Raw genomic sequence first — 26,620 nt, forward strand, 5'->3', positions numbered from 1 at the left:
TTTTAAACACATAAATACAAAGACATAGACTACATTTATACAACACGCCGGAACTTCATGTTCCTTCTTATAGCAGTTTTAGATCAATACATTTTTTAATATACAATATTTTCCCTCCTAATGCCTTTCCATTGAGTTTCACCATTTTTAACCCTCTTATTTCATTATTATTTACTTATTTACCTATATTTTGGCTAATTACCTCAAACAAATTTTATCCTTCTTTTATGTATATAACATTTATCCTTTATTTGTAATTTTTAATCTTTCTTAGGTACTTATCATTAATCTTTGTTTCTTTCCTCCAGCCACCTGTACCATCTTTCCCATACCAAATAATATTCTGTCTCTTCCTTTTCTTGGATTTCTTTTGTTAACTTATCCATCTCAGCACAATCAAGAATCTTTCTTATTATTTCATCTTCACTTGTTGTTGACTTATTCTTTCATCTCAGTGCAAATGTAATCCTAGCCGCTTTAATTATATGTAAAATCAGATATAGGGTCTCTTTTTTATATTGAGTCGTCATAAAACTCCCTTTTAAAACATCTGTAAGAACAAAGTTATCTCCTTCTGAAAAATACGCAATTCCCAGCCACTCTTCTGTGTAAGACGATGTTCTTAGCACCACCACCTCCACCTCCCAAAACATAATAGTAATATTCATTAGAGAAACATCTCTCCAGTGGAGAAACATCTCTCCAGTGAAGTCCTTCCTAGACTTCATTTTAACTCTGCAGGTATTTCCTCCATGTTCTTGCTGTGTCATGCTGTTTCTCAATGAGGTTGAAGGGGCAGATCTGTTAGGTTGGAACTGGTTTGTCTCCGAGCGCTACAATGGATTGTAAGCTTAGCAAGGGAGTGTAGGAAGTCAGCTCTTTTCCTTCCCTCCATGTTCCCTCCTTTTATGGATATTTCTCCCTAGGGTTTACCCCTCCACCCTACTCCACCCCATCCCTAATTGGGGTTAGAAATAACCTTCTTGAGAGGAAAGAGCCCCCCCCCCCCCGCGCGCTCGGCAATTGGGGAGATGAAAAACATGCTGTATCAGCATTTGGCAAGAAGCTGTTTCTCATGCTGCTGTTAACATCTGGTTCAGTGCCAGGCATTATTTTCCTGATTTTCCTACCAGCTCTCATTCAATGTGATGAATTTGCTTTTAAAACTCTTCCTAAGGGAGAAAAAATGGGACAACTCACAAGTGAAACAATGTGCTCTTCTGCTTATGTTACTACGAAGTGACCAATGGGGTGTATGTTGATATCCAGCCTTTCACTGGATCAACGTGCTGGGCTCTGGCTACCTTGACCTATTAAATCCCCATAAATATCATCATGACTGTTCCTCTTCTGGAGGAATTCTGCTGTTACCAATGGTGGGTTCCAGATTCCATTCCAACTGGTATGGTTGGAACAGTCCCGGCGTCACCCATATGCATGTGCATGGCGCGCACATGCATTGTAGCTGGAAACTACACTTCTGCAAGCCTCCCCAATGCTCCAGCTGCTCAGCGGCTGTATGCACCATGCGGGTGCGCGGAAGCACCGACAGCTTTAAAAATGGTAAGGAGCATGGCTGGGTGGGCCTCCAGAGCACTGGAATGGTATCTAGTGCTCCGGGCTGGCTCCATTACACCCACCTGCAACCCACCACTGGCTGTCACCCTCACTTAAGAAACTCCGGGACAATTGCTTATTTAATTTGGAGAAGTTCTGAAAATCCATTGGTCTCCACCTACAAGTTTGGAAGGGAATTTAAAAGATCTTTCTGTGCCCAGTTTTGATCTGATTTGTCCTCTCGGGCCATTTGGGGAAGAGCCAGGTTTGTTCCTAATCTCTGAAATAAGAAATGGCTTTAATTGGGAAAGGTTTACTATTTTAGTCTAAATTATGAGAAAGCCATGTCTGTTGGGAGGAAAGAAAATAAAGATTTCCCTGGATCTTAAAATAATTATTATCATTATTATTATACTTTATTCATTAAATATGAAACTCAGTCAAGTGAAAGTTCAAAAATGCATCACAAATACCACTGACTGGTGCTAATGGTTGATACGGGTTACTGACAGCGTCCTAGGTATCAACCAAGTACCTTCTTAAAATATACGATGTTCCGAGTAGCGCAGTTTTTTGCAGTTCTGCTGGTGTTATTGCAAGAAGCTGCATCATCATCATCATTATTAATATTATTATTCATCACACAGTCAGCCAGATGTTCAGTCTGGGTTTGCCATTTTTGTTTACCTATCGTGTCCTTACCAAGGACCTGGGATAGGCAGATCTGGATGTTTGATGGTGTTACAGATATTGTCACAGGATGGAAGCAGTTCCAAGTAAAGCTGCCTTCTGCAATTGACTGATGGCAAATTTGTCAATGCCTATGGTGTTCAAGTGGTGCTCCAGTTGTTTTGGGACTGTACCCAAGGCACCTTTTACAATTGGTACTACCCTTGCTTGCCTTTGCCATAGTCGTTCTGTTTCTATTTGTAGGTCTTTGTGTTTTGTTATCTTCTCCAGTTCTTTCTCTTCTCTTCTGCTGTCTCCAGGCACTGCCGTTATTATTATTATTGTTGTTGTTGTTTTTCATTATTATTATTATTATTATTATTATTATTATTAGTAGTAGTAGTAGTAGTAGTAGTAGTAGTAGTAGTAGTAGTAGTAGTAGTCGTAGTATTTTGTTGAGATGTTGCTTTATTCAGGCCAAGTCTTTCACTTGAAAAAAAGCACTTTCTGGCATTAAATCAGTGCCTCATCCCTGTTGACAATGATACATCTCTCATGCTGGTAGTATTGCCCATCAGAAAGACTCCAGAAGTAAACTAGGTGAATCATAAATGAGTCAATCAATTGAAACCATTTTGTAAGGGGAAAAAATGTTGCAAACCAAATATTCCTAGTCCCCTATTTTTCTCTTCAGCTACAGGCCCTTCATGTTTGAGTTCTTCATTCAAGAAAAAACACATTTTAGCTGTAATGAACACCCACAGGTAAAAAGAAAGGAGAGGCCAGCAAGAAAAAAGTTATCACAATGCAGTTTATTTGCAATTTCAAGCATGAAGTTATGGAGAACAACAGACTGAGCAAAAGAAGCCAAACAGTTGCTATTTTATTTACAACAAGCATTTGGGGACACTTACAAAATAGGCCATACAAACTATTATGCATTTTTAAAATGTTCTTCATCAATTGGGAAATTTATTTTAACGGGTAAAAATATCATCTTCTTAGGGAGAGGGTCAACCAAAAGAATACTAACATTATTATTTTTTGTGGTTGATGAAGACAAATGCTATGCTTCTAAGCACAGAACAACAAAAGGCATCCTTTAAAAAGATGGCTGACCTAAGCACTTATCTTCTAATTCCCTATTAAACAATGTGTTGTTTTGACTGTGTATATTCCTGGGGGTGTTGGTCTGCCTACTATTACAACTGAATTAAAATACAGGTGTTCTTTGTTTTCTGTTGCCAACTATATTGTTTTAATAAGCCCATCCATTAAATTGCCCTTTCCATTCTCAAATGCCATCTTAGCAGAAGGCTATCACATTTTTAAACGCTCTGGAAAATCAAAATTATACCAAGCAATATACCAAACAGAGCAATAGGGCTTAAGTGAGAAAAGTACAGGCCCTGATAATACAGACCAGTCTATACCAGTGGTTCCCAACGTGGTGCCCACGCCCCACAGGGGGGCAATTTGATTTTTAATGGTGGCAATTTGAACCTTGTTTAAACCTAGTTAATCGCCTTTTAGGCTTCCTCTGCTTGAGTAGAGTTTACTTTTTGAGCAAAATAAGAATTATATGTCACAAGTGGGGCACCAGGATTTTAGAGATGCTTAGGTGGGGCATGGCCAAAAAAAGATTGGGAACCACTGGTCTATACAGATACTTTCCTCCTGCTTTTAATGAGATTTAAGAGGATACAATTATATCGCATTCATCTGCTGGTGCAAAGCACTGAACAAAAAGGGCAGCGTTAAAAAATTGCAGAAATGCGAAAAGGTGAAACTATGACCATAAAATGAAGGCCAATGCTGGAAAAAAATTCAGTGATGTTTTCGTTCTTAAAAACAACCGAAACAAAAGGTAAACATTTTCTCCATCCTGTTGATTTCAAATAGGGAGAGGGGATGGAGTACTTAATCTCCCAGTAAAATCAGCAGGGTGTTAAAATACTGTTTTATGTGGCCAGATTCTATTCCTAAAGTTTTGCACTATAACAATAGTATTTGGGGTGGGGAAGGGGGTTTCTTTTAGGAATAATACTCAAAAGTGTTATGCTTGGCTTTTTGCTTTGTTTGCTTTTGGCTAAAATCAACCTTCACCAGATTTCCTTTTCTAATTTAAAACTTCTTTGCCAATTCATGGGGGTGAGGGGGAGGTTGGACTAGATGACCTACAAGGTCCTTTCCAATTCTGTTAATCTGTCTGAATTCCTATCACAAAAGGGCATCATCATCATCCTTCTGAAAGAGAGTAGGGGAGGATAAGATCGATTCTGTCCAATAGGAAAATCAGAGACGCCTTAGCAGCCACAAGTCACCTTGGTTGGGAAAGAGACTTGTAACACTGAAACTGCCTGGCAAAGGGGTGACAGGAGCCATTTCTCATGAACAGCAAACACCTGCTCAGATGTATTCATTCAGGAGACAAGGGACAGTGTCTGTTCATATTAAACTTCTCAGGGGGAAAAAATGAAGGATGACTAGCTTGGGGACTTGTGCTGATGCTGGCAATTAGGAGCTTTTTTCAGAATCAATTGGCAACGTGGTTTCTTTTTTATCTGACCACTTTTCGGCTGGACGATGAGGTTGTGGTTGAGACATATTTCATGTTGGAAGAGCCTCCTCCAACACCTATTCCCCCACCATAGCTTCCAGTACTGTAGCTGCTCCCTCCAGTGTTTATACCAAAGCCACCGGCACCAACCCCTCCCATTGTCAGGCCCAGGCTGCCTCCAGCACCACTGCCTCCTCCTCCTCCACCTATCCCCAGGCCGAATCCTCCACTGCTCACACGACCACTTCCGCTCATGGCAGACGAGCTGCTGACCACCGCTGCAAGAGAAACATAGGTGCATTACTGGACTTTTCTCCAACCATTGGCTGTAGCCCATAAGAAGGAATGGATCCTAAAAACGAATTAGCCGGAAGGGACTTTGGATGTCTTCTAGTCCAGCTCAAGCAGAAGAAGCGATACTATTTAAGATAAGTGACTGTCTGGACACGTCTTAAAAATATCCAGTGATGGTGTGCCCACGATTTCTGGAGGCAAGCTGTTCCACTGGTTAGTGGAGCCAAGAGCCAAGGTGGCGCAGCGGTTAAATGCAGCACTGCAGGCTACTGCTAGATCAGCAGGTCAGTGGTTCAAATCTCACCGGCTCAGGGTTGACTCAGCCTTCCATCCTTCCGAGGTGGGTAAAATGAGGACCCAGATTGTTGGGGGCAATATGCTGACTCTCTGTAAACCGCTTAGAGAGGCCTGAAAGGCCTATGAAGCGGTATATAAGTCTACTGCTATAGTTGTCCTCAATGTTAGGAAGTTTCTCCTTAATTCCCGATTGCTTCTCTCTTTGATTGGCTTCCCTCCATTGCTCCTTATCCTGCCCTCTGGGGTTTTGTAGAATAATTTGATCCCCTCTTCTTTGTGGCAGCCCCTCAAATAATGGAATACTGCTATCAAGTCACCGCTAATTCTTCTTTTCTTTAGACTAACTGAACCCTAATCTTCATATGTTGTACTCTCCAGATCTTTGATCATTTTAGTTGTTCTAAGACATGATAGATGACTATCATACTCAAGTCTTGGGGACTACCAGGGCATATCCAAGTCATTCTCATATTCCAGGATGCTGATTTCCCCACTATAGTCCTCACCCCTGGAATTATCAAATGCATTCCCATCCAAATTCTAACTAGGTAGGCTAGTTAGATTCAGCAGGTTATGACAGGTTCTGGGGAACCAATAGCAGAAATTTTGAGTAGTTCGGAAAACTGGCAAATACCACCTCTGGCTGGACCAAGAGTGGGGTGGGAATGAAGATTTTTGTAATATCCTTCCCCCAGGAGTGGGGAGGGAATGAGGATTTTGCAGTATCCTTTCCCTGCCATGCCCACCAAGCCACGCTCACAGAATCAGTAGTAAAAAAAATTGAATTTCACCACTGGTATGACCCTGCTCAGCTTTTTAAGGTTACAGGTGCCACCATGTATTGAAGGGTTAGGGTATATGAGTAGTATTACTGCCAAATTGCTCGCTCAGATTTCCCATCCAGTGTGGGATGCCATTCAAAATTAAAAATCAAGGGATATTTCTTGTAATGTTCATAAATGATGGCCTTGGAGAAGAAACGGAAGATCTACTACCAAGGCAATGATCAGATAAGCAAGGTTTTAGCCCAAGCAAGGAAAGTGGTTTATGAAAACACCTCAGCCAGCCCCCCTACCCCACTGCCCAACTTTAATTCACATGAAGATAAAAGAGGGAGAAGGGGGAGCACATTCAGACTTGTGAGATTCTGCTACTATAGCTCTTTCTAATAAAAGTAGCTTTCAATCTACATGGTGTCTGTTTCTTCATCTGTTTTTGTCAGCCTGGCGAGGTACACTAGATAGGAATCAATAGCCAGACAAGCTAATTCTACTTTATTGTAAAGTTTCATTGACTAAATGAAACTTCTTGCTAGTCTGAAAGTTCAATCTTCCCTCCCTGCCCCACTCTCCTTTACGGTCGGAGAAACTAGGTAGGGTCTTTTTTGAACTCTTGCCACGCACACTACCCAGCTACCACTATACTATCTCTTATCTGACCATTCCCTTCACAGCGCCTCTTTGCCCAATCAATCAGAATAGAGCTGGAAGGGAATTTGGAGGTCTTCCAGTCCAACCCTCTGCTCAGCCAGGAAACCATATACTCAAATGGTTGTCCAATCTCTTCTTTAAAACCGCTAGTAAGAGAGCATCCAGAACTTCGGGAGGCAAGCTATTCCACTAATTAATTGTCTTCCCTGTTAGGAAGTTTCTCCTTAATTTCAGATTGCTTCTCTCCTTGATTAGTTTCCATCTATTGTTTCTGGTGCTTTGGAAAAATAAATTGACCCCTTCTTCTTTGTGGCAACCTTTCAAATACTGGTATACTGCTCTGATGTCATGCCTAGTCCTAGCTTGAATTGACCACAACATAATCTATTCTAGTTACTTTTTTTTAAAGCCTCATGTCCCACTTTTAATCTAAATTATTATTTTCACCAATAGTATAAAATAGGATAGGCAGCACCCCTATACACACATACGCACAGAGTGTAATACCTATTTGGTAGTACTTATTTGATCCTCTTGTTAGTGATAGAGAACATTTTTTAAGATTTCTAAATTATTCAGTATTAACATTAAACAATACAGTGTGTGTAAACAAGTGTATTCTCATGGGCCTTCATGGCTAATTAGCATAAATGAAATACTTACACATGCTCACAGGGGTAGTGAGTTCTCCAGACATCCTATAGACAAGAAAGAAAAAACAGTGTGACTATAAATCAATTGCCTTTATCATGTGTAGCTCATAGCCTTTAAGGCCCTGTCTTTGAAAATAAAGATCTTGGGATAAAGTATCAAGTGAAAACGAGGAACAACTGGTCACTTTAAATTCTCCATCAGATGAGTGACAAAATGAAGGAAAATACATACACACTTCTTTCTTTGCATTAGTAGTGGCCAAAATTGTATGAAACCTTTTTTTTGGGGGGGAGTGTATTTTTGATGTTTGATGGCTAATAACACCACTCCATGCTGAAAAAGATGGCTTTCAACACATGATTTGTCAAACAGAACAAATATATAACCAGGAAACAGACCTCATTAAGGAAGTGAGACTGGGAACCTGAACTATAACGAAATTCCTGTGGATGTTAAGCTCACTGAAGTGCTGTCTGCTGCATTTATTATTTCCTGCTTTTGGACTATATACCAAAACTGTCTTAAATAACTTGCTACTCCTAGAGATTCCAGCAGCTGACATATTTTCTTCATGTACTGACTCCTGCTAGCCTTTTAGTTATTTTTCAACCAGACCTTTCCATGTGTGTCGGTCTTTGTCCATAATAAAGATTTGATTTGATTGACCCCTCTCATTTTTTTGTTATTTAACAGAGAGGGTTTATACACATAACTAAACCATTTAAAGGTTGACTGGATTATCAAAAAGAAGAACCCACATCACACCAGTGCAAACTAATCACGTTATGGATTAGTGCCACTAGTGAACAAAGCTGTAGAGTTACACTTTTCTTATGAAAAGCATAAAACAGATTTTGCATATGCCACTACAGATAAGTGAGTTCAAAAGAATGCCCAGGACTGGGTGCTCTATAGCTAGAGATAAATCCTTTAACTTAAGAATCTATTTCTGAGAAGCTACTGCTGCAAAAAAAGTCACTGGCTTCAGACTGAATGGAAAAAAAGAAAAATAAATTGGCCTTGACGGGCTGGGGCTCTTTGATATATTTGGCTCCTATCCCTGCCAGCCAAAGGAAGCTTACAGTTTCTCTGCCTTTTCTTCCTGATAGAAAAGGCCGCAATTTTATTAAACAAATTAAAACAAACAAACAAAATACCTTGGGAAATTTGTGAGGATTAAACAATCTACACCCCCCTTATAAAAGGGATTGTGCAAGAGGCACAACTACATAACATTTATGCACCGTCCGAAGCACACCCCTGAGCTGGGGGGGGGGTCACATGAAACAGGTTGCTCAGCCAGCATGCAGTGGTTCACCCCTCCCTCGGGGGGTCCTGACCTCCAAGTCTGAGCAGAACAAATTCCTATAGGTTCTTGTCCACTGCAGACTTAACCCGGAAGGGGGGAAGAGGAGGCTGCCCCTTTTGTGCTGGCATAACTTATGTTTCAGCCGTGAGGAAAATGTCCATGCTCACTCTGTGGCTCAACCAGGAACCCACAAGAGAACATTTTGTAACAACTGGTGACTGTGTTGTTGCAACACAGATGGTGCAACCTCTCTACCAGCTTCTCACATCTTCTCATAGAATGCAAAACCTGTCCTCTGTACCCACTTAGCATTGTGCTCTCAGCTGCCTTGATGGGACTGCCTTAAGAGTGCCCTCCTGAGGCCAGAGTGCTCATCTGCTTTGTACAAAAACATTGTGAGGGAAAACAATCCTGACCCTTATTGCCCTTCAGGCTTATCTAGATGGCAACCACAGCATCTGCTGATCTTCAGGGTCAGACGTTAAGCAGAGTTAAGTACATGAACAAATGTTGCTAAAAATATACAGATTATTACTTTTTTACATAGGTGTAACGTCTGGCATTTATTTCACCCCAAGAAAAAAGTACATTTAGTTCAAGGGATACTATAGCATAAAGTTTTTCCAAAGTACTGAATCAGACAGTGGCCTGAAGGAAGGCTCAGAAACAAACTGCACCAACACACATAAGCCAGAGGCATTAGGTGTTTTTCAGACAGAATGCATTTCATAGTAATTCTTTCCCCACCCCCACCCCCGGTCTATAATTCAGTAATTTTAGATCCTGGACCATTAGTGCAGGTAAGTAACACTAAACCATTATCTTTATTATCTAAAAGTACTCTTACTCCTTCCTCTATCAAGTGCTCCATGTTCCATTATTTCAGTGATGAGGGACAGCTATGGGGTTGGACACAATGAGCTCTAATCTCCATTCTTGTGGGCACCAAAGTTGATTTATGGCAGAGGTGGCATTCAGCCAGTTCTGACAGGTTCTGGAGAACTGGTAGTGGAAATTTTGAGTAGTTTGGAGAACCAGCAAATAGGCTAGCCACGCCCATGCTACCTCCCAGCCTCCTAGCTGATCTTCTTTGGTTGCCCTGAACAGGAGAACGGAGTTGGAAAGCAGGTTAGTGGGGTGTGGAGGGATTGGGGATTTTGCAGTATCCTTCCCCTGCCAAGCCCACAAAACCACACCCACAAAGCCACACCCACAAAGCCATGTCCACAGAACCAGTAGTAAAAAAAAATTGAATCCCACCACTGATTTACAGTTTCCAGAACTAACTGCAGCAATATCTTAGCAGGATATAGAAAAGTACAATGCAGTTTGGGCATCAAAGCTGGCCACCCCCCACCCCCTTCAGTAGCTGATAGAATTCTGGGAGTGGTCTTAGAATGAATGCTTACCCTGGGTTTTCCTTGTTCTACAAATTTCAAGGTACTGCTACAACTGTCACCAAGTACCAAAATCCAGCCCACCATTGAAATTCCCAGAACCATAATATCTCAGAGGGGTGAGGAAAATGAACAACGCAGCCTTTCTGCCTTGAGATTGATGGGAGCATTTTGGCCCAAAATCAGTTAAGTTCCCAAAGCATGTCAACAAAAGAAGTGACCACAAGAGGTCACTTCACCCAGTTGACTCCCAGCAAGTCCTTCTGCCATTAGTTCACACCATGCTTCAAAGCATAGGTAAGTAGTGGAGGACAAAATGAAAACTAGGAGCTCTTCATATTTAAAAATAGGTTTTCCTCATAAGGTTAATAGAAGCTAATGTCCTTTCAGAGAAGTTACAGATTTTAAATTCTATCTTTTTCCCATTGTCCTGCCTCATGGTCCCAACAGGGAAAGAATACAGAATGTTAGAAAGGATCTTCTAGAGGTTTTCTAGCCCAACCCCTCTAATTGAGCAGGAGATCCAAAACCATTCCAGACAAATGGCTGTCCAATCTCTTCTTTAAAACATCCAGTGTTAAAGCACCCACAACTCCCTAAGGCCAGCCATTCCACGGATTAACTTTTCTCATTATCAGGAAAGTTCTCCTTAGTTCTAAATTGCATTTCTTATTGATAAGTTTACATCAATTCTATTCTTGTCTTGCACTCAGGAGCTTTGGGAAATAGGTTGCCTCTTCTTTGTGACAACCTTTCATATATTGAAAGTTTACTATCATGACACTCCAGTGTTTCTCTTTATTAGACTAGACATACCGAGTTCAGGCAGCCATTTATCATATGTTTTAGCCTCCAGACCCTTTTCAATCATCTTTGTTGCTCTTCTCTGCACTCCTTCTAGAGCAGGGGTACCAAGCTTGTGTCGTCACGTAATGTGTCATGACTTCCCCCCCTTCGCTAAACCAGGTGTGGGCGTGGCCAGCGCATGACACATCCAGCCTGCGGGCCGCAAGTTTGACACCCCTCCTCTAGAGTCTCAGCATCTTTTTTTGTATTGTGATAATGCAGCTGCTATTTGCTTTTGAAAGGATGAGAAAAAGATCCTTTTGAAAGGATCTTTTCTTGGCCTAAGCATGATGGGCTTTGAGCCTTACCCAGATACAATATTTTGGACATATCTTGCAAACTCTTGTTGCAGCACAAATTATGAAGGTGCCCTCCATTTTTAGCTATCTTCTACTTTCTCTTTCAATAAAAGCCCATTGATTTGAGTGGGCTGGGAAAGAGATTGGTAAAGCCATAGATGTTCTTCTAAAGAAGAACAGAGTAGTTGTCATCTCATTCTCTATCACCATAATCTCATTGGGTTGAATACAACACAACTCTTGGCCTCGTGTGTAGGACAGCTTTTCCCAATCTGATGTAGATCAATCCCTATTAGCCTTAGGAAATTAAAATATGTACAATCCATCTGAAGGGCATCAGATGGTAGGAGACTAAGTTATGGCATGAACCAAGGCGTCTAACTTGGAAGAAAATCTGTCAAACATAGGGGGAGCTACTTTAGGAGTAAATATACACACATTTGGATTGCAAATTGCTGAAATCTTAAAATGTAAAGATATTGCACAGAGAGAACAAGATTCCAGCACACCTTTTATGTAGAATACAAGCCTAAGGCATATTTACTTTTTTTATAGAAACATACTTGAGGAAAGATTGCTTCTATATCTGTGCAGTATTTTCTCTTCTGAATTTTCACCACTAATTAAGAATATCAGGAGTGAAGGATGATTTTATGTGTCTCTCTCCAAGTCAGCAACCATGTCTTACTATGACTAAGCAGTATTATTGTAGACATAATAACTGCAATTAATTCCAGATTGTATAGGAAACATAGTTTTAGTTATTTACTTGCAATTATATATGCATATATTATTTATTTACATTCTTAAAAGCCTACCCCATGCTAGAAGCATTCCCAGCTAATGCTAATGCATATTATGTGTGGAAATGTTTTCTACTATGCTGATGATATTGAACAGCAAGTACTGCTTCCTAAATATGCACATTGAACATTCAGAAATTTCAACACCGTTGGAAATGTGCCATACAAACATTAACATTTGCGTGCAGACACACAAACACACACACACACACCTGTCACATTGTAAATTTCTTACTGACAGCTTGAGAATCACTTTTATTTGCTGGCTAAATATAACATCATGCTTAAGGAAGCAACATATTTAGGGACAGAAAGAAAAAAATCATTTTTGCTACAAAATATTTGATATCCCTTTTCATTGACCCTTGTTGTTTCCGATGAAAATGTTTGCTATTGCTGAGCTTGGGGGAAATGTCCTCTATATAATGTCCTCTCCTTAGAGCCCTTTGGAACTTTATCCTATACACTGAATTGTGCTAGGCAAAAGGAAATGAAAAAGAGACGAAGAGGAAGGAGGAAAAAACTGCTCAAAACTGAATAAACTAAGGATCTGTCGTGGCCTGCTAGTGGCCAGCAGAGTTGGCAACAGATTCGGACAGTGAGAAGGTTGGGAAGGAACATGGGCCAGTCCTGGGGAAGCCTCTGATGAGGGCTCTGTGTCAGAGGCAGAGAGGGAGCCAGAGCCGTATGCCAGTTATCAGCTGTTGTCAGTCAGACATCAGTGAGGCAGATGAACAGCTGGAGCCTGTTCCCAGTGTGCACATGCACAGAGTTGCCAGACAAAGGGAACAGCTAAAAAACAGGGGTTGACTTGGGAGTAAGGCCACAGGTGGATGATGAATGGCCCCTCCCAGAGGAAATAAAAGAGGAGAGAAAGGGGAGTGGAGTTTGCAGGAGGCAATTGGTTCACTTAATTGGTTCGTGACTCTCCGAGACTCCTTGCCAAGTTTTGCAGATATCGGCCTGGTAGCTCTCCAAGCCAGATAAGGTCTATGACTTGGGAAACCTAGGTCAGAACAGGATCAGACCCAGGGAGAGTATGGTTGAAGAAAGAAAGTTTTCTAAAATGGATGAACTAAATGCAATTCCCCCCCCCCTAATTTGTTATTTATCAAATGTACTATTCATCTCCACATGGAAATTCTGGGAATTTTCTAAGAAAACAAGTGGAGGAAGCCTGCAGAGCTCTGAAAAGAGAATCAATTAAAAAAAACCATACAGGCTCCAAACCTAGGACACGATCTTTGTTACAGGCCAAAAAAGGATGACAGACAAACAAACAGTTATAGAAAAAGCAGAACAGCTATGATGACAGGTACCTGTGTATATATTCCTATGTTTAAGATTGGGTAAAATCGACACGCAAGAAACATGCAAATAGGTACGTTTCACTCAGAGACATGATACATCGCAAGATGGCACCCACCTGCATTCTTCGCCTTCGAGCAGCGTGCGGTATGTAGCAATCTCAATATCCAGCGCCAGTTTGACATTCATCAGCTCCTGATAATCCCGCAGGAGACGTGCCAGCTCATCCTTCGAATTTTGCAGAGCCAGTTGCAGGTCGCTCAATTTCACCCGGGCATCTTTCAGGGCCATCTCCCCACGCTGTTCAGCATCAGCAATTGCTCCTTGAAGACTGGTAATCTGGGTACATTCGTATATTAATTAGGTTCTAATTTCATGATTCATGTGTGTCATGACATGCATGACTTCGTGAAGTATTAAATATAGATGTCTTAAGAATTCACTGGTAAAGAGTTGGCACTTTGCCTCTCTTTTCTGTTATAGCAGCAGACAGGTAAGTATTTACAGGAGAATTGTAAACAGGATCACATTATTGTACACTGGCTTTTATTTGGACCTCGGAGTCTCCAAAAAAACCCAGATGGTAACATTGTAACTTTGAACGGTCACTAAATGAATGTTGTAAGTTGAGGTCTGCCTGTACTCTCTGTCCTTCAATATCTCTTTCCATCAAGAAGTTTATTCTTCTGCAAACCAGTTCAGAGTGAGTGCCACCTTCTGTTCCTAGACAACCTCCAACTATGAGATTTAACAGGGCAAGAATTATTTATGTTAGCAATAGCAATATTAGCAATAGCAGTAGACTTATATACCGCTTCATAGGCCTTTCAGCCCTCTCTAAGCGGTTTACAGAGAGTCAGCATATTGCCCCCAACAATCTGGGTCCTCATTTTACCCACCTCGGAAGGATGGAAGGCTGAGTCAACCCTGAGCCGGTGAGATTTGAACCGCTGACCTGCTGATCTAGCAGTAGCCTGCAGTGCTGCATTTAACCACTGCGCCACCTTGGCTTTCATGTTAATAACATGAAAATGTGCTTAGATAATTAAAAAGTTTACTCTGGTTTGATGTGCCAAATTCCAATAAAGCAATTATTGCAAGCCATATAATATAATACATGGTGGTGCAGTGGTTAGAATGCAGTATTGCAAGCTAACTCTACCGATTGCCAGCAGTTCAAATCTCACCAGGCTCAAGGTTGACTCAGCCTTCCATCGTTCTGAGGTTGGTAAAATGAGGATCCAGATTGTTGGGGGGGAGGGCAATAGGCTGACTCTATAAACTGCTTAGAGAGTGCTGTGAAGTGATATATAAGTCTAAGTGCCAGTCCTGTTGCTATTCAACTTTGTGCAGTATTTTATTCAAATCATAGTCTTTCTGGAGCTAGTGAATCCATTTCTGTGTATTTTGTGAATAAATTGTGCATTTTGCCTATAAAATAGGAACTAATATTGGCATAATAGGGTCACAGGGTTTCAGAGATTATTCAAGCTGCCGTGTTTTGTATTAAGGAGCATTTTTGGGAGCAAATTCATATTCAAAAGCATGCAACAATTTAAATGTGAGATTGTTAGAATTTAGATTAATGAAGTGAATTATTCAAGCAGAACAGCAGCTGGCACACAGTCAAAGATGGCAATGCGTGACTGACAGATAGTCCTGAGAATCAAAGAACACCTCCACATAACACTTCTTGCAATATTTCTGTTCCGGTTCTACTATAGAGGAAGAAATAGCAGCTTAGAATATGTCTCTGCACATTGTGCAGGTAAGTCTGGTAAACTTGAGTTGTAAACAGTCAAGGCAGGGGATAATCTCCTGAAAATGATGGCAGGGATCATTTAATCCAACTTGAACGAATATGCTTGGCCACTTTTCCTCAGAAATAAATCCTGTTGAAATTTGGTGTGAAAATGTTCCTAGCATACACACATGGATGAACTGCAAAATAATGTGCAAGCTAAGAGAAGATGGACATGTAAAGGTGAAAAAAGAGAACAGATAAACCCATGCAGACAGGATATTGCTATATTCAAATACCCGCTGACCTGTTTCTTCACATTGTCAATTTCTGCATTTAGTCTATGGATAACCCGATTCAGTTCCGCAATCTCATTCTTGGTATTTTTCAGGTCATCCCCATGACCAACAGCTGTGCTCTGAAGTTCCTGAAACTGTAATACCAAAAGAAGTAACAGATTAACAGAGTTGGAAGGTCATCTAGTCCAAACCCCTGCCCAAGCAGGAGACGCTACATCTGCCTCTACCTAGGATTGAACTCAGAACCTCCTTATTGGGAGGCAAGAGAATCCTTATGACTGATAGGAAGCAATACCAGCTTCACGAATTAGACAAGAGGCCTTGGGTATGAGGTAAACTCTGTGTATCACCTTTCCTTGGCAAAGGCAGATAAAAGATTTGCCAAATTTGTCACCTCTAAACCTAAATGTGATCTCAAGACAAAAAGTGGAATCCAAATTTTTGCCTCTTAGGAATATATTATGCATTGAGACTATGGCATCACAGTTCGTGTTTTGTGTTTCAGCAAAGCTCAGTAGGCACTATAACTTTGTGGTTAAAATGCTAGGTACAGAACTTGTAGTTGCATTATTTCTCATGAGAAATTGCAAAGCTCATGAGGTCTATCCACCATGGCTTCTCAACTAATAATGTCTAGGAGTTTTCTGTTCTTCCTAGCAATCCGAAAGGTAATGCTGGTTACGACCCCATTATAAAGGAACTTACGATATAAGACAAATGTTGCACATCAGATTCAATTCACTTAAAGGATTTCTGAAAAAAGAAAAGCTCATTGGAAGTGTAAAGGCATGGTCTGACTATCAGCCCTCTCACTTCAGGCTTTCCTTCTGGTTAAGAAGACCACTGATTCCAGATTAAGAGGATAAGTTTATCTTAACTCCACAGTCATCTCTGGAAAAGTTATGCAGAGTCTTACCTTGCTTTGATACCATGCTTCTGCCTCAACCCGGCTCCTGTTGGCAATGTCTTCATACTGTGCTTTCACTTCAGCAATGATACTGTTGAGGTCCAGATCTCGGTTGTTGTCCATTTGCAAGACAACATTGGTGTCACTAATTTGTCCTCGGATTTGAGCCATTTCCTTTGTGGAAAAACAAGATGCTGTTATTCATCCATCCATATGTTTCCCCATTGTTATTCACTAATTCAAGTTCATCTTTACCTAGCAAAATATTATGTGGAAGCCAATTCAAAATAAAGCTTGTGCTTCATTATGGCAAAGCAGGAAGTTGTCAGTAGGCTGTCTAGTTAGTGTTTTCATCACTGACTTCAGCATCTGCCTGAGACTCTGATGGAGGTATGTCTAATCCCATCTGGAATAACAGAACGTCAGCCTAGGAGTTATGTGTGCATAGTACATGCTATGCTGTAAAGATAAAACCATATCCAGTTAAAGAACATGGTCCAGTGTCCGGGGTCACTGCAAGCCACTTAATGAGAGCCAACTGATTTGGATGAAATAAAAATCACATGACCAATTAGATCAGGGATGTCAAACTCGCCACATCACATTGCCGTCACGTGACGTATTGCAATGTTTTTGCCTTCATGGAGCTGGGGTGGGTGTGGCCTTCATGTGATGCATTCGGCCCATGGTTTGTCACCCCTGAGTTAGATGGAATCACAATATACAGTTTTTGCCTTTTTGCTGCACTCTGCTGGTCATTCGGGATTTTGCAGCCTAGATGTGGTAGGGCTAGATTCCCTTGGAAGATTCACCAAATGAAATCTCACCAGGGACTTGGCAAAGCTCAGCATGATAAGACTGCTGCATTCAGGAAATTTTCTATCAATTCATATGAATTGTGCTCATCAGTGGAGGCCTCTGAACATGGCTGTCAGTATAATAATGGGGATATTTTTAACCTGAGGATGAGGACTGGGGGTATAAGAGAGTGTAAGTAAAACCATTCAAATTAACTGATCTGACTATATGACTCTCATTTAGAATTTAGAATAATAGAGTTGGAAGGGACCTTGGAGGTCTTCTAGTCCAACCTCCTGCTTAGGCAGGAAATCCTACACCACTTCAGACAAATGGATATCCAACATCTTCTTTGAAACTTCCAGTGTTGGAGCATTCACAACTTCTGGAGGCAAATTGTTCCACTGATTAATTGCTCTAACTGTCAGGAAGTTTCTCCTTAGTTCTAAGTTGCTTCTCTCCTTGATTAGTTTCCATCCATTGCTTCTTGTTCTACCCTCAGGTGCTTTTGACTCCCTTTTCTTTGTGGCAACCCCTGAGATATTGGAACACTGCTATCATGTCTCCCCTAGTCCTTCTTTTCATTAAACTAGGCATACCCAATTCCTGCAACCGTTCTTCCTATGTCTGGGAACACATTATTAAAAACATTCTGATTCAGGGCATCAATTAAAAAGTACACTTTTTTACAGATAGTACTTTCTCCATCACTGTTTCTAATAGTAGTAGGCCTTGGCTATATCAAATTGTTTACTGTTTCAGGAAGACAAAATTGATTAGTGGACCTGACTGACTTCTTCTTTCTCCTTTGTATCAATGATACCTCTGTGTTGTGTGTCAATCAACACTTCTTTAAACCTATTTAAAAATTATTAAAGAAACTATATGTAGCAGCACTGCAGTTAGTACCGCACATTACATCATGCCAGCATTAAAAGAAACTACCAACCATCTTAGTGCAAAATGTTGTTCCAGCCAATTCAACAAATCTGGGCTAGAAAAATCACATTTTAGCATGATGTGTGAATCCAATCAGGACACTCCCAAGTGCATATAATGTATACTGGCCTCCCACTCCCACAAAAGATCCCCCCAAGATTTTGATCTAAGTCTCCAGGAGATCTTTGAAGTAGAATATGTTAGTTCATAGAATTGTCAATAAATCAAGGTTGCCCTACTTTCCTGGCAAGATCATTCCATTTCTTCCCAAAATACAGTGCGATTTCTGGCCCTGAAGGACATTTCTTTCCTTTGGATCCAGTGACAAGAACATTTAACACTTACAGCCTCAAAGATGGTCCTCAGGAAGTTGATCTCATCTACCAGCCTATCAGCATTTGCTTGCAGCTCTACTTTTCGTATGAATGAAGCATCAACATCCTGTGAGAATGCAACACATACCAAAATTACAGAAAAGCAGTCCAAAGATTCCTAGACAGCTGTTTCATATCACGTTAGACATTTAATTTATTTAGCCCATTGAGTTGTACTCCAACCAGTAGCATTTCTTCAGAGTGTCACACAGAGGTTTCTAACAAAGGTTTGTTTTTAATTAACAAACTGGGCATTAAACCTGTGCCTATTTACAACAAAGAAAAGTGCTGGGGAACAGGAGCCCTCCAAATGTTTTACCCCACATAAAAGGGATGGAGAAATTGAGGCCCTTCAAAAGTGGCTGAATTACAGCCTCCAGCAGCTGTAGCCAATACAACTAATGGTAAACCAGGCTGGGAACTGTAGTTGAACATATGTGGAAGACTGCAGATTGTCCAATCCAATTCTACTTTGCTGCAAAGTTCTGTACGATGCATATTTCTATTTAGAACTGTCTCTTTTAATTCAACATCTTACTCTGAACATGCCTCTACAAGCTCATTGCCAATACATTAATACAAGTTTAATATCATACGTCAAAAAATAAAGAATAAACGCTTCCTCACAGTGGTATAAAATATATTGTAGAGCATCATTTTAAGCTGTTGCTTTATCAGTAATCAATTTACATTTAATAATAATAATAATAATAATAATGAAAAAGCCATTCAAAATATTTTGATAATTGTCATATAATCTTGATCCAGTTTCTTGCTTTAGCACAGTAAAAAGAGAATGGGTTTGCAGGTATGAATGAGCTCTGATAACCATCAATCAAAGTGAAGAATGAGAAATTATAGGACTTTGTCCAGCAATGACTGAAATGCTGTAAATTTCTCAGCTTAATTAAGAAATTTATAAAACTTTGAACAAAAGTGCTTTTTCTCCACGTGTACAAATCTCCCATATATTATTATTATTATTTTTCCTTAGCTTAATTCTTTTGTTTTAGGATAATCACCTTTTTGATACCAACAAAGTCATTTTCAGCAGCGGTGCGGTTGTTAATTTCTTCTTCATATCTGTTAAGAGAAGGAATGTAGACTTTCAGTCCTCTTCAAAGAAAATATCAGGCAAAGAAAATGTCATATAAAAAGATGCCAATCAATAGCTTTCAATGGCCTTGACCAGGCTGTCATAAAAGCATCTCTTCTAGGGGTGGGGGTGGGGGATGTCTATACCAGTTCTAAATTATATGTGGCACAACAACGATATTTAAAAAAAGACTCTTACCCATTTTATAATACTGAGTCAAACCAGCTGCAAGGAATATCAAGCACGGATTATATATATATCGCTCCTGATTGTCATACAGAGAGGACATTTCACTAAAGTCACCAACATTTATTTTACATCCCATGCTTGAGGTACCTGAGTTTCAACAGTTTTTCTTCTCTAAAACAGTGTCTGACTTACATTACCCATCCATTAAGTTGCCTGCTGGAACTTGGCCATCATTTCTGCATATGAAGGATTGTCATCTTTCATCATTGCTGCCAACAGCAGGTCATTACAAGTGTTGGATGTCAATGTTTAAATAATCAGCTATTTATTATTTATAATTTATACTTCAATCATAGTTTATTCTAAGCAGTTTGATTAAGAACATGCATTTTAAAAAACCTAAAAACTATACTGGATCAATTATAGCGCAGAAATTAACCCAATATAATTCAGTCAGCATCCATCAACATTCATTCATGGTATTGCGATCTCTAACTGAGTGGTCTCCAAGACTTTGCACAATAGCTGAGATTTCACAGGCTTTTGGAATGCCATAAAGGGATGAATTATTCTTGCTTCATATTACGTATGTAATACATTATGGCTATGCAGCACTCCCAAATCAGAAGTCTTGGTAATCTGTTGTAACCTCTCCAGTTGATTTCATTTTTCCCCAGGTTGGGACAACATGAGCTCTATAATGCTACTGTACGATTATGAAAATTACATTTGCATAAATATAGTTCATGTTTTATTTTTATTTTTCATTTCCCTATTTATTCTTATCTTTTTCTTTATCTTCATGTTAGCTTGTTAATCTGAAGTTTTTACATTTTTAATTATAATTGCAAAAAATCAGTCAATTTTATTTTTAAGGACAGCCCTATAATATATGGGCATAGAACAAGCACATATAGCATGAATATATCGCTTCCACTATATCATGTACTCTGTGTGTGTATGTTTTCACCAGTTTTCAGATAGTATCAATACTCTTATTTTAATCTGAAACAACATCTCAAAGCTATTAATTTAAATAAAAATCTTCCAAAATAAAATTAAAGGAGGAGGCAAGTAGCTTTGTCAAATTCATTACAATCTGGCTAGGAATTTAAAGCTTGGTGGCACTACACAAAATTGTTGTTGTTATAAACATTCTTATTCCATTTATATTATCATATTTGGTTGTTATTCCATGAGCATGGTTCAAAAAAAAATCATGCCAGTTTCCATTTCATGTTATTGTAACTGTCTCCTGAGCGTATTTGGTTTAATTGTTATCAGAAGTTTTCATACTCCCCATTTTATGAGCCAAAAGGTTTTTCAGTGAACCTGTAACTGCTTGCTTTAATGTCCTCATATCTTTGATAAATCAAAAATGTCCCCACCCTAAACCACAAGCTCGAGTTCATGCCAAAATGCCATAGCCACACAGCTATCAGTTGGGCATAGTTACAAGGAAGAGAGGGTAGGATGGGCTGCTGCAGCTTCTTCACAGCATCCTTTGGGTACTTCCTCCTGGCCCACAAGCAGGGGTGGGTTGCTGTCGGCATTATTGCTGGTTCAGCATGCAAAAAATATTTTAACATTTTTCAGTTTTCATTTCCAGTACATATCAATAGATATGATCCACATAAACCAAAGCTTTTGGGGCTCCTCAATCATTTTTAAGAATATGAAGGAGTTCTGGAATGCTCTATCTGACTCTGTTGTTACTTCCTCAAACCCCCATAGCTTCAACCTTAAACTGTCTACTGTGGATCTCACATCATTCCTAAGAGGTCTGTAAGGGGATGTGCATACGCGCACCAGGGTGCCTACTGTCCCTGTCCTACTGTCCCCATTTATTTGTATTCATTTCTTGTGCTCATGTCCATGTTTATAGTTATACCTGTTATCTTGTACATGTTTGACAAACTAAATAAATAAAATAAACAATAAAATGCTTGAGAATGCAGACAGCAAGCAAACAATGTGGTTAGGGAAAATCAAATATGTTTATTTTCTGCCTGTTTTAGCTTTTCATTTTGTGTTAATTTTGTTATAAGGGAAGGCCTTAAATCTTTTATGACCCATATACACGCTTTCAGACTGAATGGTACCATCCTGACCCTTCTCATCCCATCGGCTTTGGTAAGAATGCCTTGGAATCCCACTTACTTCCTTCGGTTGTCTTCTACAAGATCCTGTACGTTTCTTAGCTCTCCATCCAACTTTGTCCGGTCGCCTCTTAACGCATCAATTCGCTTTCTGAGGTTAAGCAAGTAAGCCTCGAATATGGACTCTAGGCCGAAGTTTGGAGCTGAGCTGCCATGTTGTTGCAGGAGATTCCATTTTGTTTCTAGTACTTTATTCTGTTGCTCAAGAAACCGTACCTGAAGTCCAGAGAGAGACAAAGACAGAGTAATGTTTTTAGAAGCCCTCTTAGATTGGAATGCACACCTTGTTATATAATGAGGATTAGCAGCATTCAAATCAAGGGATGACAACCAAGTACCATGTGCGGCAAGACAACCAGGAGGCCACCCAAATCCTTAACAGATCAACCAGGTGACGGCAGCAAAGATTTAGAATTTTGTACCTTTCTTTTCTGTCATCCAGAAGTAATCCAGACGTTGCACCTCAGATCTTATAACCCGGTCACTAAATCATGTACGTGCACAAAAAATATATTACTTCGTTGGATTGTGGATAGATGGTTTCATACTTATTTGCTAAAAACAAATAAGGCTAAATATGTATGCTTCCCCTTGTGTACCTCAGGAAAGAGTACATCCCATTAATAATCTGTACCTTAGGAAATATGGAGCTGGGCAAAATTACTTTAAATTACTTTGTCATCTTTTGTTAAAAAAACAAAACAAAAACTCTCTGGCATTAATAGTGCTGCAAACTGACCAGGGGGAAAAATAGTAGCAAATTGCTATAAAAATAGCTTCCTTTCTATCAACGCATGAGCAAATGTCAATCCCAAAATGATGGTATAGTTAATTTTGTGTTGAATCTAGAACCATGGATACCATTTTCATGACAGTCTAAACACTACATGAATGGCTGCATTGTGAACATTGCCAATTAACTTTGAGAAAAAAGAGAAGTATATGTATTCTTGTTATATTCTTGCACAAACATAATGTGCAGGACAGTGGTGGGTTCCAATTTATTTTACTACCGGCTTGCTCATGCGCGTGCCCGATCTGGGGTGAACTAGCAGAAACCCACCTCTGGTGCAGGTAAAAAAGAATTTCCCAGGAAAAATATTCCTTACTAACATTTCACATCAAAATTCTCATAGGACAGTTGAGAAGCTGCAGTTTCACAAAATTAGCGGGTAGCTTCATCATATCTAAAAGCCTTGCTAGAGTATAATTGATGTAGCATCTATGCCTTGGAGCGATTTTGCATCTCGTCAACTGAGATGGAAAGTATAGAGAACCATCATCACTGCCACTACAATTACGTCTGTGAGTATAGGGACTTACATTCTGTGCAGAGGACTGTAATTTCTGTTTCCAAAGGCTTCTGACTATTGCTAAGACTGGCTACATTACAGGTAGTCCTCGACTTACGACCACAATTGAGCCCAGAATGTATGTTACTAAGTGAGAAATTTGTTAAGTGAGTTTTGCTCCCATTTGACAACTTTCCTTGCCATATTTATTTAAGTGAATCGCTGCACTTGTTAAATTGCTAACACAGTTGTTAAATGAATCTGACTTCCCCATTGACTTTGCTTGTCAGAAAGTTGCAAAAGGTGATCACATGACCCCGGGACACTGCAACTGTCATAAACTAGTTGTCAAGCATCCAAATATAAATCATGTGACCATGGGGGTGGGACAATGGCCATAAGTGTGAAAAATGGTCATAAGTCACTTTTTTCAGGACTGTTTTAATTTCAAACAATCACTAAACAAACTGTTGGAAATTGAGTACTACCTATATTTTAAGAGCTACAGGCTCAAAAATATTTTCAAGCTTGAGTTAAAAATCTCTTTAGGAGAACTTGTATTCAAATTTACAAAAAAGATACTTAGGATGAAACATAGCTACTGCTGCTTGAAGATGCTGTAGTGCAACAAAAACAAATCACCCTATGTCATAGATGTAAGAGATTTTTTTTGGTCAACTCCTTTTCCTATGGAGCTCTGGGAGTTGTAGTCTTATATATAATATGTGAGGTGAGTGGTAATGTAGCTGCTAAAACGCTGAATGATTTCCTAAACGTGTTCTGTGAACAATGTATTGTGGGAATCCTGATTTCACTCCTCCAGCCTTGGAAGAATAGCAGGAACTTAGAATCTTGGGAATTTTTGCAAAGGGCTCTCAGATCACAACATTCAAACCAGAGGTGGGTTGCTGCCAACATTGCTGCCAGTTCACTGCACGTACATTTTGCATGTGCCGCGCATGTGCACAGTTGAAAGTAAATTGTTTTGCGCATGCGCAGAACATTAAAAATGATTAAATACTACCCGGCAACAGCCGGGCTACCAGGGAACTGATTCAGGAGCGTGTCCAGCCAGCCGTGTCTACCAGTTCGGTGAGCAAGTTCCAATTTCCACTACCGGTTTGCCCAAACTGGTGCAAACCAGTAGAAACCCATCTCTGATTCAAATCCTGAAAATTCAACTCATACTGTTTTGCAGCATAAGAGTCTAATAATAATGGTGTGAGCTGTGATCTCTGAGATTATCAAATTATTATTATTATGCAATTGTATCACAGCGGCCAGTTGTCTCACCGGATTTGGCATTGGTTACTAGTCGGGCCCCACCCAGGGGCCTAGGACGTCGTAACGTATTTTCGTAATATGCATGCAGATCCAAGCAGTGCGGCTTTTTGCATTTGACTGATGGTGATTTTGTCAATTTTTAACTGTTTTTAACTGTTTTTAACTATTATTATTATTATTATTATTATTATTATTATTATTATTATTATTATTATTATTATTATTATTATTCAGTTGGGGCCCGACTAGTAACCAATGCCAAATCCGGCGAAAACAACTGGCCGCTGTGATACAATTGTATAATAATAATAATAACAATAACAATAACAATAACAATAACAATAACAATAACAATAATAATAATAATAGGAGCCCTTGGAGCAATACCCAAAGGGCTACCTCGCTATTTGGAAATTTTAAATTTATCAGACTTGAACATTCTGATTCTACAAAAAACCACCCTACTTGGAACAGCTTATATCCTCCGACGTTACCTTAACAGTTCCTAGGTCCTTGGTTAGGACTCAAGCTGTTAAGCTACCAACCAGCCCCAAAGGCTGTGAATCTCGCCAAAGATTAACCACGCAATAATAATAAAAGTTCTAAGCTCTCTCCACTTTGTATGATTATGCAAATTTTGCAGGCCTTGGAAAGCCATGCAAAATTAAATGAAATCTGGCTGCCAAAGTATTACTTTAACTCTTTCCAGAAATTAAATGTTTGGTTTGGAACACTCATATCTGTCCTCATTTTCATCCAAGATGCACTTGAATGGTTCATTTCTCTCTTGCAATCTTATTCACAGTCTTTGTCTATGAGACTACCTGCAAAGAACTTGATGATTGACTTAATTGACTCACCTTGTCAATGAAGGACGCAAACTTGTTGTTGAGGGTCTTGATCTGTTCCCTTTCATGTTGCCGCACTTTTTGAAGTTCAGGATCAATCTCCAAGTGCAGTGGCGATAGGAGGTTGGCATTGACAGTCACTTTCTGGATGCCCCCAGGAGGGGGCATGGTCCCCATTCTTAGTCCACCATCATAGCCTCCTACTCCCAAACCTAAACCTCCAGCTCCATATCCATAGCCACTACCAAATCCTCCTCCTCCTCCTCCACCACCACCACCACCACTACCATATCCTAGGCCACTCCTAAAGCCTCCTCCAACGCCACCATGGCTGATTCCAAAAGAGATTCGTTTGCCACCCCCCAGATTGTAGAGGCTTCTACTACCAAAGCCCCCACCCAATCCTGCGCTTCCCTTCACACCACGGGATAATGAAACGGAGCTGAAACTAGCTTTTGTCCCACTAGGAATGACAGTAGTGGAAGAGGTATATCCCCGGGAAGTCCTAATCCCTCCCCCAGATCTAGAACTGAATTGCCTACTCATTGTGCCTAATTCAAAGAGTGCTAAAGAGAGCTGAGCAGAAGTTGGGCTACAGAAGGAAAGAAGGAAGAGAGAGAAGGACAGCACACCCCTCTCCGAGGTGCAGTTTTGGTTTCCCCTATATATATATACACATCTATATGTGGCGATGGGCTTGGCTGGAATTAGGTAATTAATTAAGTATCAGATCGTTACTGGGCTGGGTTATATCTGGGAGCAATAAAAAAATCTCTTCAACTTGTCTTAAAGGTGCCTTTGAAGTGAAGTGCTGCCTTAAAATTGCTTAGCTTGCAGGCTTACAAAACCCATGTAGGCTAACAAATTAATTTTCCCATCACCGTCTCTACGCATAAACCAAAAAATAATTAACATAGTTGACAACAATTTTTTTTATTCTTAAAAAAAAACCATTTGCTTTAATTGTGGATGATTATTAGATGCCATACTTCAAAGCTGTGTTCCCACCCCTAACCCTCCACCGCCCCCAACTTCCCCTGCCACCATTGGCTGAAAATCTAAAATCTATAGCACAGCACAGGTATTGCAGGTGGTTGATTGCTTCCCCTGAGGGGAATTTGACGCAATTCTCTTGCTTACTCCTCAGGATATGTTTGAGAGAGCTTTTCCCATTTCTTGGAACAGGATCAGTTCTTTTTCTAGCCCTCGGCCAATCTCATCCATGCTTTAGGCAATAGAACTCTAGCTTCTGGTCTTATGAGTCAGAAAGG

The 26,620-nt window shown here is 40.0% G+C and overlaps 1 protein-coding gene across 3 annotated transcripts; it reads right to left on the reverse strand.

Moving 5' to 3' along the window:
• Window positions 1–3,072: 3,072 nt before the first annotated feature.
• LOC106543669 (keratin, type II cytoskeletal 75-like) lies at window positions 3,073–26,191 on the reverse strand. 3 transcript variants are annotated; one of them, XM_087710444.1, is made up of 10 exons: window positions 25,362–26,191; window positions 21,927–22,141; window positions 19,504–19,564; window positions 18,453–18,548; window positions 16,380–16,544; window positions 15,472–15,597; window positions 13,542–13,762; window positions 7,471–7,505; window positions 4,933–5,064; window positions 3,073–4,854 (listed from the first exon to the last, which is right to left on the reverse strand). In XM_087710444.1, the coding sequence occupies exons 1-10, from the start codon at window positions 25,893–25,895 to the stop codon at window positions 4,787–4,789; spliced, it is 1,653 nt and encodes a 550-aa protein (XP_087566570.1). In that variant the 5' UTR covers window positions 25,896–26,191; the 3' UTR covers window positions 3,073–4,786. The 3 variants fall into 3 exon arrangements, with proteins under 3 accessions (XP_087566570.1, XP_087566568.1, XP_087566569.1); XM_087710442.1 differs by having other exon boundaries at window positions 3,073–5,064; XM_087710443.1 differs by having other exon boundaries at window positions 3,073–5,064; window positions 13,542–13,754; window positions 15,464–15,597.
• Between the last annotated feature and the right edge of the window lie 429 nt (window positions 26,192–26,620).

Source organism: Thamnophis sirtalis, unplaced genomic scaffold, assembly GCF_051295495.1.
Source record: "Thamnophis sirtalis isolate CommonGarterSnake01/CBP01778 unplaced genomic scaffold, rThaSir2_p1.2 scaffold_3, whole genome shotgun sequence".
Taxonomy (NCBI): Eukaryota; Metazoa; Chordata; class Lepidosauria; order Squamata; family Natricidae; genus Thamnophis; species Thamnophis sirtalis.